At 40.7% G+C, this 15,075-nt stretch overlaps 1 protein-coding gene across 1 annotated transcript in view; it reads right to left on the reverse strand.

Moving 5' to 3' along the window:
* Positions 1–15,075, reverse strand: part of LOC126092940 (cadherin-related tumor suppressor-like) — a 518,310-nt gene that overhangs the window by 133,293 nt on the left and 369,942 nt on the right. The window contains exons 22-23 of the mRNA XM_049908671.1: positions 8,279–8,479; positions 2,744–3,127 (exon numbers count right to left, since the gene is read on the reverse strand). Coding sequence (XP_049764628.1) covers positions 2,744–3,127; positions 8,279–8,479 — 585 coding nt within the window. The remainder of the gene's footprint in view (positions 1–2,743; positions 3,128–8,278; positions 8,480–15,075) is intronic.

Consider the following 15,075-nt stretch of genomic DNA (forward strand, 5'->3'; position numbering starts at 1 on the left):
CCATTTGGCTCTCACTACAGATTTCAAATTTGGGGATGCAAGGCAAACCCCTTAGGAGCACCAAAAAAGAATAGCCAAAAAGGAGGAGGAAAACCAACAAGCCAAAACTGCAAGATGAAGCAAAGTCATGAGGATAGCCGGACTGACATAAAGAAGAATACCACGATAAGGAAAGGAAGGGGCAAAGGGAAAGGAAGAAGGGCAGGGCAGGAGAAGGACAGGGAAGGTAAAGCAGCCTGGAAAAGAATAAAGGCTGCAACAGCTTAGGGCAGCTTAGGGACCCATGTGCGCTACACACGTATCCACACAAAAGCTGTGGGGCCCCAGGGGGGGACAAATTTTGAGATCTCAAGGATAAGTAAAGACATAAGTTGACAAAAAAATGTATTTCTAAACATGTGAGCAAAAATCTTAAGTACTAACATCAACATCTTTTGCAATGAACTATCTTAGATGGAGAAGCCAAATGGTATATACGTTTCATTAAGACCACTGCTGTTATTTTATTTCAATAAAACGAAACAGATTTTATGGCAAAAACACGCATTTCATTGAAGCCACAAGACAGATTTAAAATATCTTCACTGATTTCAGCATTGGTGGCAGCATTGACTGCAAGCTGAGGGGAGTGGCAGTAAGGGAAGAAACAGTAAGAATGAGGGAGTAGGGAAGTGGCTCACATACTCAGCTGCACCCAGCCAGCGACGATACATAAGTTGTAACACGAAAGGAAAAGGGCTCAATGTTGAATGCGATGTGCCACTTTATCTGGTAATGACGCAGAAGGACTGAATAAGGATTGGTTGGTTGTTTGATTTTGGGGAGGGGCCCATAACAGTGAGGTCATCGGTCCCATTAGATTATTGAAGAAAGTCAACAGTGCCCTTTCAAAGGAACCATCCCAGCATTTATCTGAAGCAATTTAGGGAAATCATGGAAAACCTAAACCAGGATGACCAGAAGCGGGTTTGAACCATTGTCCTTCTGAATGCAAGTCCAGTGCTCTAACCATTGCGCCACCTCACTTGGTATGGATAAGGAAACCAATGGTTTCAGATACGTGACCAGGCGGTATCTGACACTGTAGAGAAAAATATGGAATTTTCTCACAGCATATACAATGGCCACAGCTTCCTTTTCTAACTGAATACCTAATATGAGCAGAAGTCAGTGTTTTTGAGGCATAAGCAACAGGCTGCTTGGGACTATCACGATATCTATGACCCAGTACTGTCCCCAAGCCATACTGTGAAGTGTCCATTGCAAGGATTAACTGGATGGCTAGTTGGTACATCACTAAGCAGCGCGCAATTGCAACATGCTCTTAAGGGTGGAAAATTCCAGCAACTGGCATAACTAAGCACCTCTGCACAGCAACACATGTAACAGCAGCACGACTGTGGCTGCACTAGGCCAAAATTTATGGTAGTGGGCGACTTTGCCCACAAAAAACCTAGAGTTCTTTGACTGATGTAGGGCATGGAAGAGACACAATAGTACAAAGATGTTGATACAGGGCTCTGAGAACCACACGAGAAACTTCAAACCCAAGATAAATGATAGAATGTTGAAAAAAATGGACATTTTTCTAAATGACACTTCAAATTGATCACTTGGAGGAGAGACCAAAAAATAAATAAAATAAAATAAAGAGTATGGATATTTTGTCCATGTTCCTCAGTGGAGACACCATAAACTACAATGTCATCCAAATAGTTTGCACAACCCAGCACAGATAATGAAAGTTATTCCAAAAAAATGCTGAAAAATAGTGGGAGTGTTGGCGACTCCATAAGGCTGCAAGTGTTGATGACTAAAAGCGGTACTGACAACTAAAATACATAGTGACTCGATATCTAAAGGGAGTTGTAAGTAGGCATCTAACAAGTCAGTTTTTCAGAATGTTGCCCATGTGATAACTGTGCAAAGAGTTCGTCTGGGTACGGTACCTGTAGATTGTGTATTCATAGAAACTTTAAAATCCCCACAGAGGCAGTTTCTTCACTATAACTAAGGGGGTAGACCATTCACTTGATGTAATAGGTCGAACAGCAGCAGGCAACTGCAGCATTTGAGGTACTAAAAAGATATTTTTCTTCTGTTGAAGAATGTGGAAATATGCCCGAAACTCTTTATGAATTGGAGAAACAGATTAAGCGCATACCAAACAAAAGAGCTAAACAAAAATCTATTATGGACTTCTTTTGTGGAAAACATTAATTCTTGCAACTGTGATTTTTTAATTGTAAATATTGAGTTATTGATAAAATTTGGAAGTTTCTTAAAAAAGACATAAGATTTCCATTATGGATAACTCCATTTTCAATGTTATAAAATTTAAGCAAAACACAAGAAACAACCCACAGGAAGACTATCTCACAATGTTTCAACTGCTAATACTGTTCTACTTGCCAGCAGATAAACAGAATTACAAGGCAGAGCAACATCAGCAAAAAGGCAGAGCAATATCGCAATTGCTTTTCATGGGATATTTGAGGTAAGTGTGAGAAATGAGACCCATACATACTATTATATATCAATATGCACTGCAAAACCTTTGCCTGGCTTTTCCAGAGCAGTTCTACCCCTTTTTACACTACCAGCCCTTCGAACCCCTGAAAGTGTAAAAGAGGAGTAATACTGTAGGTGCCTGAAACTGGTAATGGAAATAAAATTTCTTTTGTGCAACTGGATGCTGATTATTTCAAGAAACATTGGCCACAATCCACTGATTCGACAATACCTGCTGAGAGCGCACGGCGACGGCCATCTCGAGCCCTGCGTCGACCTGCTGCAAGCCGAAGAGCAGCGGTGCATCAGCAGGCGCAGGAAAAGCAGCACGCAATGCGTCAACAGCTGCTTTGTAGTGGGCCGCCAGGAAGCGCTCCGCTGTCGTGTTTTCAGCACGCAGTGGCACCGCATTTGCCACAGCCTCCTCGTCGAAGGTGGCCAGTTCGACGGTGACGGCTGACACGACGTCAGCGTGCACGCCGTCATTGCCAGTCACGGCCAGCGCCAGACCGCGGCCCGCCCCCGTTCCGCTGGTCAATAACTGCGACAGTGAGGGCAGGGCGTGCAGCTCGCAAGTGCCTGCTGGGATGCTAAGTCCGCCACCACCAGACTGTACCTGCCGGGCAGAGGAAACCACCAACAAATATGAATACTGCGCATATAAGAGGAATCCATAATGAACACAACTTGAGACACAAGTTGTGTGTGTGTGTTTCTTTTATTTTTTTTTTTTTTTTTTTTTTATGCAGCAAAACTGCTTCTACTTAACATTCATGTGCTTCCAAGTTGCATTTATATTTTCATGCAAACCCTACTGGGATGCAGCTGGATTCATCATCTAGGTCCCTGCGAAAGGTTCAAATAATTTGACAACTGTATATAGCTCAATCTATTACCATCAAACAGTCACAAGTAAGGTATTGTTTCCAGTTCCAATCAACCAGTTCACCTTTGCCTTGGGCATTCTGGACTGCTATTTCCCTCTGTGTGATACTCGAGTATTAACTTCATAAACAAATTATCTTCTGTTGGTTTGATTATTTTGTTACTGTTGTTGTTGTTGTATACTAAAAAGATCCTCCATATGTCTTCAAATGAATGCACACATTCTAGAGAAGTTTGCTTTCATAATTCAGCATAATGTTGCATATAATGTACTTAAAATTTGTTACTTGCACCTGGAGAATATTATTCATGTTTACTGTGTTACTGCTCTTACATAATCTTTCTGCCATAAATTCCACCTTTACAGTCGTAGCTATTATAGTGCGCGTCATTTATGATGGCGGCCGAGTTTAGGTTTGTTCTGCGCATCTGACATCACAAAACACAGTTAGCCAATGAACAGAGAACGACGTTGCCAGAGCTCGACTGCAGTGCAGAGCACAGATGAGTGTCTTCAGTTTTAGAAATGTTCAGTCATAAACAAAGTAATAGAACAAAAGCAATGTCTTGATAACAGACTTTCTTTTACAGAAAGATGGAAAAAGCATTCTTTATACCAATTGCTTCAAGTTCTATTAATTAATTAAACCAAACAAGCAATAACCCACCTAATTCAGGCAATAGCAAGGAAAAGTGTTTGCATCATTCTCACGAACCACTTTTTCGCAATAAAGAACAGCGGTAATTGTTTATTTCGTATTGTACTTCGACAAAGTGTGAGTAATTCATAGTCATACCAACAGTGTTTGTCGATATTTTGCATACAATTTTAGAGCACTCCAGGTATTCCATCGAATAACAAGCTACGTCAGCGTAATGACTAAGGTGTTGTGTTGATAAACGAAAGGTTCTGAGTTCAAACCTTGTGCGATGCTTAATATTTTCTTTATTTAAAAACAGTATCGAAGTGTCTTACTTCATGAATTTTATTCATTTGAATGTAATTTTTTGAAATTTCTAGTGTTTTGTCTCTTCATTAATCCTTTCGCTGCTACAGAGACGTGCTCCCCGCATTCCGCGCTGTGCGCGATTTTGTCATCACTGCACTGCTTGCCTGTGCAGACAAATGGCGTTCCGACTGCTTTGACACACTTATCATTCGATTTCACAAAAACTATTTGGCCCAAAAATTGGATTTTTACACATCTTCTTGACAGATACCTTCCCCCCATAAATGACTTAATTTTGTTTCGATGTTCAATGCTGTTATTGTGCAGCATTAAATGTAGTAAACCACTGCACAAAATTTTGAAGAGTTTGCAGAGGTAAAAGTCCATAGCGTATACTTTCCATATGGTCGATTTTAGTTGCCACAATGTTGAGAATGAAATGTGAACAAGATACCTAAATTTCATATACAATTTACAGTATAACAATATCTCATTTAATTTAAGTACCAGATAGGTGTCGTATGTAATATTGAGAAATATTCTGTCTTTCGCGACTGTAATTAAAGTTTTATTTACAACGGGCAAGTTTGGCTTTATTTTAAAGCACTTCAATCAATGAAAGGTAAGGCACATACACAATGGTACTCATGTTCTCTTTCTTGTTTTTGTTCCACAGTCGCAGTTTTACCAATGGTATTAAAATATATTCCTGTTCTGCAACTGTAATAAGCGTCTTATTTAGACCAGACATGTTTTTCTCTTTTGAAGCATCTTCGGTGGACAGTATTTTGTCTCCTCCATTGCCAAATCACCTTTCATAGTTTTGTGCTGCGGTAACACAATATTCAACGTTTGTGTTGGCTGATCAGTGGTTTAGCAAATAAATGCTCTTTGTGTGTGCCACACACAAAAATTATATTTGACATAGCTCAGAGCACTTCACTGATACACAGTATATTCAAGTCCTAATGTTTTTGTAAGTCCACAGTTTTGTTTAATGTATTATGTCTACTTCCTTTTGATTAATTGAAGTGCTTTAAAATAAAGCCAAACATGCCCAGTGTAAATAAAACTTTTGTTACAGTCACGAAAGATGGAATATTTCTCAATATTACATACGACACCTATCTGGTACTTAAATTAAATGAGATATCGTTATACTGTAAATTTTATATGAAATTTAGGTATCTTGTTCACATTTCATTCTCAACATTGTGGCAACTAAAATCGACCATACGGAAAGTATACGCTATGGACTTTTACCTCTGCAAACTCTTCAAAATTTTGTGCAATGGTTTACTACATTTAATGCTGCACAATAACAGCGTTGAACATTGAAACAAAATTAAGTCATTTATGGGGGGAAGGTATCAGTCAAGAAGATGTGTAAAATTCCAATTTTTAGGCCAAATAGTTTTTGTGAAATCGAATGATAAGTGTGTCAAAGCAGTCAGAACACCATGTGTCTGCACAGGCGAGCAGTGCAGTGATGACAAAATCGCCCACAGCGCGGAATGCGGGGAGCACGTCTCTGTAGCAGTGAAAGGGTTAATGCGGCCGTGGTGGCTTTACTTCACAAACTGCACGCACCCCCCTAAACATAAGTTTGTGAACTATATTATACTATGGTGGTGCTTCTCTTGGCGAATGCGACGTTTGCAACCGGCAACGCAGCAATCTCCCACATCTGGGCGGGCATGTGTGATCCGCCAAGATAAAAGAATTGAACTATAGCAGATAAGTATGTGCTCAATCCTGGCTCACAAATTCTGTAACAAGGTGTCACTTCTTCTGACTGACTCCCATGAAAGTATGTGTTACTATAGCAATCATGAGATACTAACATGAGTTTATGTACAAATGTGTCTAGCGAACTTGGTCTGTGAACATTAAATTATCAGCCAGTAACAATATCATGAAAAGGGTAGTTGCTACTCACTGGAGGTGCCTTAGTTGCAGATAGGCACAACAAAAAGACTGTCAAAATGTGAGCCTTCAGCCAACAATGCCTTCGTTGGAAATAGACAACAGACACTCACTCACTCAATCATACACACACACACACAAACAAACACAATTCACGCACGTGAGCACAGCCTCTGTGTGCAGTAAGTGCATATTAAGACTTGCCTTCTTCAAATCCAACAGAATTTAATTCCATGAAGAAATTCTATCCACAGGCTAATAGGGTTACTGAAAACTGCGGAATGACTCTTACATTCACTAAAGGACACCAGATCATTGAGTTGAAGTGCATTAAGAGCATATTAAGACTCACCTTCTTCAAATCCAACAGGATTTAATTCCATGAAGAAATTCTATACACAGGGTAATTGAGTTACTGAAAACTGCGGAATGACTCTTACATTCACTAAAGGACACTAGATCATTGAGTTGAAGTCAACGTGCGGCAAACTCTTCAACCAGTGAGTTTTGGGAAATTATTTTGTGCTTTAACTTATGAATGTAAACTATAGCGGATCATCTCATCACTAAGCACCGCATCAATTTTATCATAAAAATTATTTCTTAAACACCTCATTACTTGAACTGTGTGTGAAAATTACTGCATTCTTCTCATTCTATACAGAGCAAATATTTCTGCTTTTTATAGCAGTAATTCCTTGACATTTCTGAATCTTATTTTGTACGTCACTAATTCCTTAGTCATTTCTGGATCTTATAAATCAATTTCCTGCCATCTGAAATGAATGCAATAATTCTTGTTCCTGTTTGCTTCATCTGGATCACCCTCCCAACCTATGTAATATCCTTGTCAAAGTACATCACATTCCCAGATCTTATTCCTAGCATCCCTGTACTAGTTCCTGCTGTAAAACCTGAACCAAGCACCCGCCAGTTATAAACAACTTTCTGGAGAGGGCAACCACAGATCAGAGACACTATGAATAACAATAACATCACTCAATAACCATTCAAATTACAACAATTAGAAAGTCATGAATGATGAAGGTACCACTTACTCCAGTCCCACCACTTGTAAATCGTACAACATAAAAGGCAAAGAAATGTCTCAAACCATACATGTTACTTACTAACTTAACTGTGTTCACTGACGGTATTTTGTATATGAGTAACCTCTACCAAATGGCCTGAGCACATGAATGTACATAGAATTGACTGTGCCGGGACACCTGGTATGCAACTGCTGAACATGGTCTACAATATGACCCCAGGGGATCCTGAGCGCTTGCAGCACCACACGAGGTATTTGGATCAATCTATTTTATGCAAATTTCTGTGAACTCTGCACGTGGGAAATTGCTCTCCAACATATTCTTACATCCCATCAGCCTCCTGCACTCAACCTCTGTTAACATACTAACAACTGCCCCCCCCCCTCCTCATTATTATACATGGGGTGTTTATTTGCTTAGTCAATTATTTTCTTCATATAACTTTTTATCATTTCTCTTCATCTATCCATTTTCTCTTTCTCACTCTGTCCTTAGCTCATCTCTGGACTATAGTTCACCTCCTACTTTCTCTGTATGCTTCCCCTTTTATTTTTGTTATTCCTCATCCTCGTCTTTCACCTTCTACTCTCTCTCCCTATGCTTCCCCCTTCATCTTTGTTACCCCTCATCCTGATTATGGATGGGTCCTCTCATCCTGTCCTGGTGTAGCTTTCTAATTTTGTGCAACCTATCCCTCTTTCCCCCTCAAGCTATTACAATCAGTGCTTCTTGTAAATGTGTCTTTCAGCAGTATTGGAATTTTTCCTCTTGAAAGTAAGTACTGGCCCTTTGTAATTTTATATTTTTCTCAAGTGAATTTTCCTTTTGATGTAATATATTATCAAAATTTCTCTCACTCTTGAGTTTCAAAACCACTACTTTTGGACCTAATCCTGGAACACAACTATACATCAATTACCTCTACAGGTACAACAGAAGGTAAAGCCAAAGTACCTCGCAGTGGTAGTCACCCGTGGTGTCTGCGTCATTGGGACGCACGTCGGCAATCTTTCCGTGTGGCAACTGCCCCTCGAAGGCATAGACAAGCACATGGACAGCGCGTGGTGTAGACGGGCTGTCATTCTGGTCCAGCACGACCACTGTCACGGGCAACTGCGACCGCATCGGTGGCTCCCCGCTGTCCTCCACCTCCACCTGTCATAAGTATTTGCATTCCATTATACTGAGGGCAGGCCACAACTTGTAACCAATTTCTATGATTAAAAAAAAAATACAGTACTGTCACAAAAGGTTACTTACAGACTGGTTACACTTTTATTTTACAAGGTAATATTGTCAACTGTTGGTGCAAGAGAAAAGTTATACCTGGGGAGATATAAACAGCTAACTTAATGGCAATTTTCAAAACACACACCTTCTTTCTGGTCAGCTCATACACCGAGTTATCCGAAAATTCTGTATACATCGAGTGTAGATCACTCTGGTGGTTGTAAACTTTACTTAGCTACTATAACAGACAGAACACTGAAGCTCAGTACCTTATTTCCTAGATCTGTTCCATCTATGGCTAAAGCTTTGCTCAGTTATCTAGCTTAATCGGTTCCATTCTGGAAATACTAGTTACTGGTTACCCTGATGTGGTAGTTTGGTGGCATGTCTCAACAGCCTATGTACAAATTGTGGTTTGAGCTTGAGTAAGGAAACACCTTCCTGTATCAAGTTTGCACAACTTCCCCTACAAATGACTGATTAAGTTTGCCACTGTTAATATACTGTGTCTTCTGAGAAAAAGCGAGGTGTCTATATACACAATGAACATTAATAAAACCAACAAATACAGGGACACATTCCTGACTGTAAATGGAAGAAGAAAGGTCTCTACAAACATCTGTCCTGAAACGTGCGAACAACAACAACAAATCATCTCGGAACATGGTACAGAGCTGCATCACATCCACGTAACAAATGTTCAAAGTGGACTCCATGGGATGCAACGTGCATGTCCACATGTCGTATCATGGATTGATACACTCTTTCACATGTCCTGGTCTCTCTGAATAGTGTCACAGGTGCCGTGAACACACTATTGAAAGGTCGGCACATTAGGAAGTGGTTGAGCATACACAACACTTTTCAGATATCCCCAGAGGTAAAAATCCAGGGGGTTTAAGTTCAGTGATCTAGAAGATCATGCTACAGGTCCTCAGCATCCCACCCAAAATCCGGGGAAGATGTTGTTGAGGTGTCGGCGAACTGCAATGTGGAAGTGGGGTGGTGCTGTGGTGCTACATCGTGCAGAAACCACATAACCTGTTGTATTGCAAAAGGCACAGTCTCAAGCAGCTCAGACAGAGTTATCCGCAGGAAGTCCTGGTATGTTCCTCTTTCGAGGCATTGTGGAATAATAAGCAGTCCTAGTATGTGGTTGCCAAGAATTCCTGCCCACTCACTGATGATGAACAGATGCAGATGAGACACGTCAACCATTCACTGAGGATTGCCTGTAGCCCACAAATGACGATTGTGCATAATGATGATGCCAATTCTGGTAAACGTTCTTTGCCAGTAAAGAGGCTGATGACAGAAATCCCACAATAGTGATAGTTTGGTGCAAAAACCATCGACAATATTTTTCCCATAGAGGGAAATCAGCTGCTGATAGTATTTGCATTCATTGCAAGTGATACTGATAGTAGCGGCTGTCATACAGGAAACACATAATCGTACTTTGGCTAACATCGTGTTGGTGGGCATTTGTATGGAGCCTGTACTAGGGTTTGTCTCAGTATCCTGTAGAATCCAGTCCTCCAAATCTAATGTACACACAGTCCACTGCCTCCCAGCACATTTGTTTGTTTGAAAGGACCCATGATCACACAAACACCCAAATAGGGTTTGAAATGTGTGTGATGTGGTCCATGTCTGTGAGGGTACTTGATTTGGTATTGCTGTGCTGCCTCTCAATTGTTTCCATTTGCTTGGCCATACGCAAACACCATCTCGGCTTTTTACTGGTGTGAACGCTGGACCATTCTGCTGCTTACAATACACTGCATCAATAACACAGCCTGCAACACAAAAGGAACACACAGCACATGGTCAGAGGAACTTTCATTCATCAGCACCATCTACCACGGCAACAATAAATTTCCGGATTAACCATGTCCTCCTTTCCCTTTGTCTGTAGGTCTATAAGTGCTTTGTCAACAACAACTCAATGGTAAGAAGCATTAACTAGAACTATTGTTGACAGTTTTCTCAGATTTGCTATTACTGATTCTATGAACCATTTTGTAAGTGTAACATGGTTTTTTTCTTCATCGTAATATCCTACATTCATAATGAATTTTGCACTCTGCAGCAGAACGTGCACTGCTATGAAACTTCCTGGCAGATTAAAACTGTGCGATGGATGAGGACATGAACCTGGGATCTTGAAGTTTGGAAGGCAAGAGATGAGGTACCAGTAAAAGTAAAGCTGTGAAGAGAGGTCGTGAGTCAAGAGAGGTCACGAGTCAAGTACCTCAACCGATAGAGGATTTGCCTGCAGCTGGCAGAGGTCATATGTTCACGTGGTGGCCAGGTACATTGTTTTAATCTGACAGAAGTTTCATTTCCTGTTTTCTTTGATTTAAAAAGCAGGAGGCCATTTGGGAGGACCTAGCAAGGTGCCTGCATGCATCATATTTAACTGAAATTACCTCGTATTACAAAACTCTCATAGAGTTCCAGTTCTGCCCCAATTGCTGGAAGGCATGGCCATTATTCCTTTGGTAGTTTCATCTGTCCAGCCCTGCTTGACAACATGACCAGAAATGACCACCCAATCTCTGCATCAAGAACTTACAGCTACAGAAATTCCCACAGTGAAACCCTAGGTTGTGTAAAATGGTGAATAACCGCATGCAACTGCCTGAAAAAGTCCTGTTTTGTTCAGTGTGACCAATAACTTGCAGTGTTGGATGTTCCTTTCTGTGATAATAATTATAAACATGATGACAAACCGTATCCTCTGCAAATGAATGTATACTGGTAATTATGGAGGAAAATTCTCATATAATATAAATCTTGTAATCTGCTTATCCATACAATATTTTTTTCACCAAGTTTTTCAGTTTAGATGTTTCTCCAGTTTCCTTTTCTATCTCAAACACTTCCTTGCAAATTCTCACAATGGTGTTTTTATCTATATTCAAAGCCCAGCAGCTGACTACCATTAAATTTTTCAGTCTCAAAGTAGGCATTTAACATGCAAACCATTTCCCTCGAATGAGCTAACATGGTAAGCCCCACGCTAAGAGAATGATGTCAATCTTCCACACTTATAACTTTTGACAAACTTCCTACTGACATTGTACAGTACAAGTAACAGTAACAACACACAAAATAACAACTCTTACAACCGTAAAACCCAAAAAAGTTGCAGGGCGCAATGACCACACAGGATAGCAGGCTGCCTGTTAACTGTTGCACTGACAGAACACAGTTGGCGTCTCCCACGTGGACAACCCCCCCCCTCCCCCCCTACTACTTAGCTGCAGAAGTAATTTTGATCAGTTTTCAAGAGGCTCAACAAGTCTGCAACGAGGTTGCTTCTTCCTTACCACTGAGATGTTAGACATCGTACACTTCCATTTCATGGTAACCTGTTGTCACATTCTATATCTTATTTTAACGGCATCTTTTCTGCAAAGATAAACATTTATTCAGCAGCATTAGAGTACAACAGATCGCGATAATCCTATATTCCATTATGTCATAGTTGTTATTACTTGTGTGGCTGTATATATACAAGATGAAAGTGAACTGCCAATCTCAGCCACCTGAGGGCTTGCCCTCATGCGGCTGAGATCAGTAATTCACTATTATGTCACAGTTAGTTATTATTTCTGGCACTTTTCTTAAGCTTTTTCTTTTGTGTGGTGGCATATTGAGCTGTGAAGTATTAATAATCGTGTAGCAACAGCTAGTTAAACATTAACCAGAAGTAAAATAATATTTGCCAGTTAAAAATGTTTTACAAACTATCCCTGTCATTCGCAACATGTACATGTAAAATTTGTCATGTACAGTGGGTCGGGAGTGCCTACGAGATTCAGATGTGTCAAGGTGTATGTTTCAGGAAAACAGGAATAAAATGGCACCCTTCTCAAGATTATGTACAGTCTAATCATCTGCACTATGTTTACATTATACCCAAAGTTTCAGATGAAGCAATTCTTTATGTATTGTGGTATACGGGACATTTCTGAATTAAAGTATAGCTTGAATTTTTTAGAGATAAAACATTTGCAGCAATAAAACATTTTATTGCCCCCATTATACTCTGATTCTTAAGGAATTCGTAAACTGTAATTGGTCTCAATCAAAAATCTGAATTAATCCACTAATTACACACATAAAAAAAAAAAGGTTTTGCAACACCTCAGTTCCGAGAGTACCGGAACCTGTACAGAAAACTGGAATAGAGAACAACATAAACATCATCTGCCCTTTTTATTGCTCATGAAAATCACACACTGCATGTTGTACCACCATACAGCACGACCTTCAGAGGTGGTTGTCCATACTGCTGTACACACTGGTACCTCTAATACCCAGCAGCACATCCTCTTGCATTGATGCACGCACGTATTTGTCATGGCATACTATCCACAACTTCATCAAGGCTCTGTCGGTCCAGATTGTCCTACTCCTTAACAGTGATTCACCGTAGATCCCTCAGAGTGCCTGGTGGGTTATGTCGTCCAAAAACAGCCCTTTCAATCTATCCCAGGCATGATCGATAGGGTTCATGCCTGGAGAACATGCTGGCCACTCTAGTGGAGCGATGTCGTTATTCTGAAGGAAGTCATTTACAAGATGTGCACGATGGGGGGTGCGAATTGTCATCCATGAAGAAGACTGTCTAGCTAATATGCTGCTGATATGGTTGCACTATCGATCCGAGGAGGACATTAACGGTGATATCCATGACCATCAGAAGTGTAAGTCGGTCCCACATAGTGCCATCCCAAAACAGAAGGGAACCTCCACCTTGCTGCGCTTGTTGGGCAGTGCGTCTAAGGCTTTCAGCCTGACCAGGTTGCCTCGAAACACATCTCCAACGATTGTCTGGTTGAAGGCATACGCAACACTCATCGGTAAAGAGAACATGATGCCAATCCTGAGTGGTCCATTCGGCATGTTGTTGGGCCGATGTGTAACCCCCTGCATTGTGTCGTGGTTGTAAAGATGGACCTCGCCATGGACGTCAGGAGTGAAGTTGCACATCATGCAGCCTATTGCACACAGTTTGAATCATAAAGCGACCTCCTGTGGCTGCACGAAAAGCATTATTCAACATGGTGGCATTGCTATCAGGGTTCCTCTGAGCCATAATCCATAGGCAGCGGCCGTCCACTGCAGTAGTAGCCCTTGTGTGGTGTCAGCGAAGTATGTCATAGACAGTTCCTGTCTCTCTGTATCTCCTCCATGTCCACTTTGGTTCACTCCGAGATGCCTGGACACTTATCTTGTTGAGAGCCCTTTCTTGCACAAAGTAACAATGTGGATGCAATCGAGCCGCAGTATCGACCATCTAGGCATGGTTGAACTACAGACAACGAGAGCCGTGTACCTCCTTCCTTGTGGAATGACTAGAACTTATCAGCTGCTGGACCCCCTCATCAAATAGGCACTGTTCATGCATGGTTGTTTACATCTTTGGGCATGTTTAGTGACATCTCTGAACAATTAAAGGGACTTTATCCACGGTGATGCAAAACTTTTTTTGATGTATTATCACCTGCTGATGGAGAAATATAACTGAGAAATGAAAAACTGAGTTACTAACTGAGCCAAGCGTTTAGTACTTGTTTTACAACAAAAGTAAAAGTTATCGAAAAGCTGTTTTTTTCCCCCCATTATTAATACTGTTTTCGATGCTGTCCTCCATCTTTTTTCTTATCACGTGCCAATCCTTTCAGCTCTACGTAACTACTAGATCCAACATCCCCTATAGTCTGGTTTTTATATTTTAGGATTGCTGTCTCCTGAATACCCCCCCTCTCCAGCTGGCTGGCTGGCTGATGCTCTAGCAGATGTTGCATTAACCTGTCGTCTTTTCTTCCATGGGTTTTCCACAGGCTTCATTCCTTATCTACTCTTTCTAGCACTTTTTTATATCATACTTTATGTACCAGGTAATTTTTGACATTAACAGCTACATACAAAAACCTGGAAACAAAGTTAAGCTTATAGATAACTGGAGCTGCAGCAAGGAACAATGTACTCATGATACGCAGTGTAGCTTTGAGCATGTGGTGCCCCATACTTAAATAGCAGCACATTTCAGATGCTTCCAGTTTCTTCTTATCTCAATTTCCAATGGTCTGAGTATCACTTTCTTTCCACCTCGTGTTGCAGATGTACTCTTTTGGGAATTTCTTATTGAATTCCATACCAACATAAGATACAAAAAGGAATTCTTTTATTGAAGAATGCAAGCTATCTTCATCTCTACCAATCCATCTCTGATAGCTTCTCTGCTTCACCCACCTTGTGTAATCCTGCTTCCTAGATAGGAGAATTCTTTGCTATGTATGCTGTCTGCACCTTTCAACAAGCCTAAGTGTTATCTACATCTGACATGAGGACTGTGTCATCTACAATCTGGGGACTGGAATGTCTTCACCCAAAAACTTTCCATCTTCATCCAAAACTTTCTTTCATTTCATTTATTGCTTCTTCAGTGTACAATCTGAATGGTAGTAGTGGTAGCTTACAAGCTTGACTTACTCTCTTCTTGA

The sequence above is a fragment of the Schistocerca cancellata genome, chromosome 7, assembly GCF_023864275.1.
Source record: "Schistocerca cancellata isolate TAMUIC-IGC-003103 chromosome 7, iqSchCanc2.1, whole genome shotgun sequence".
Lineage (NCBI taxonomy): Eukaryota > Metazoa > Arthropoda > Insecta > Orthoptera > Acrididae > Schistocerca > Schistocerca cancellata.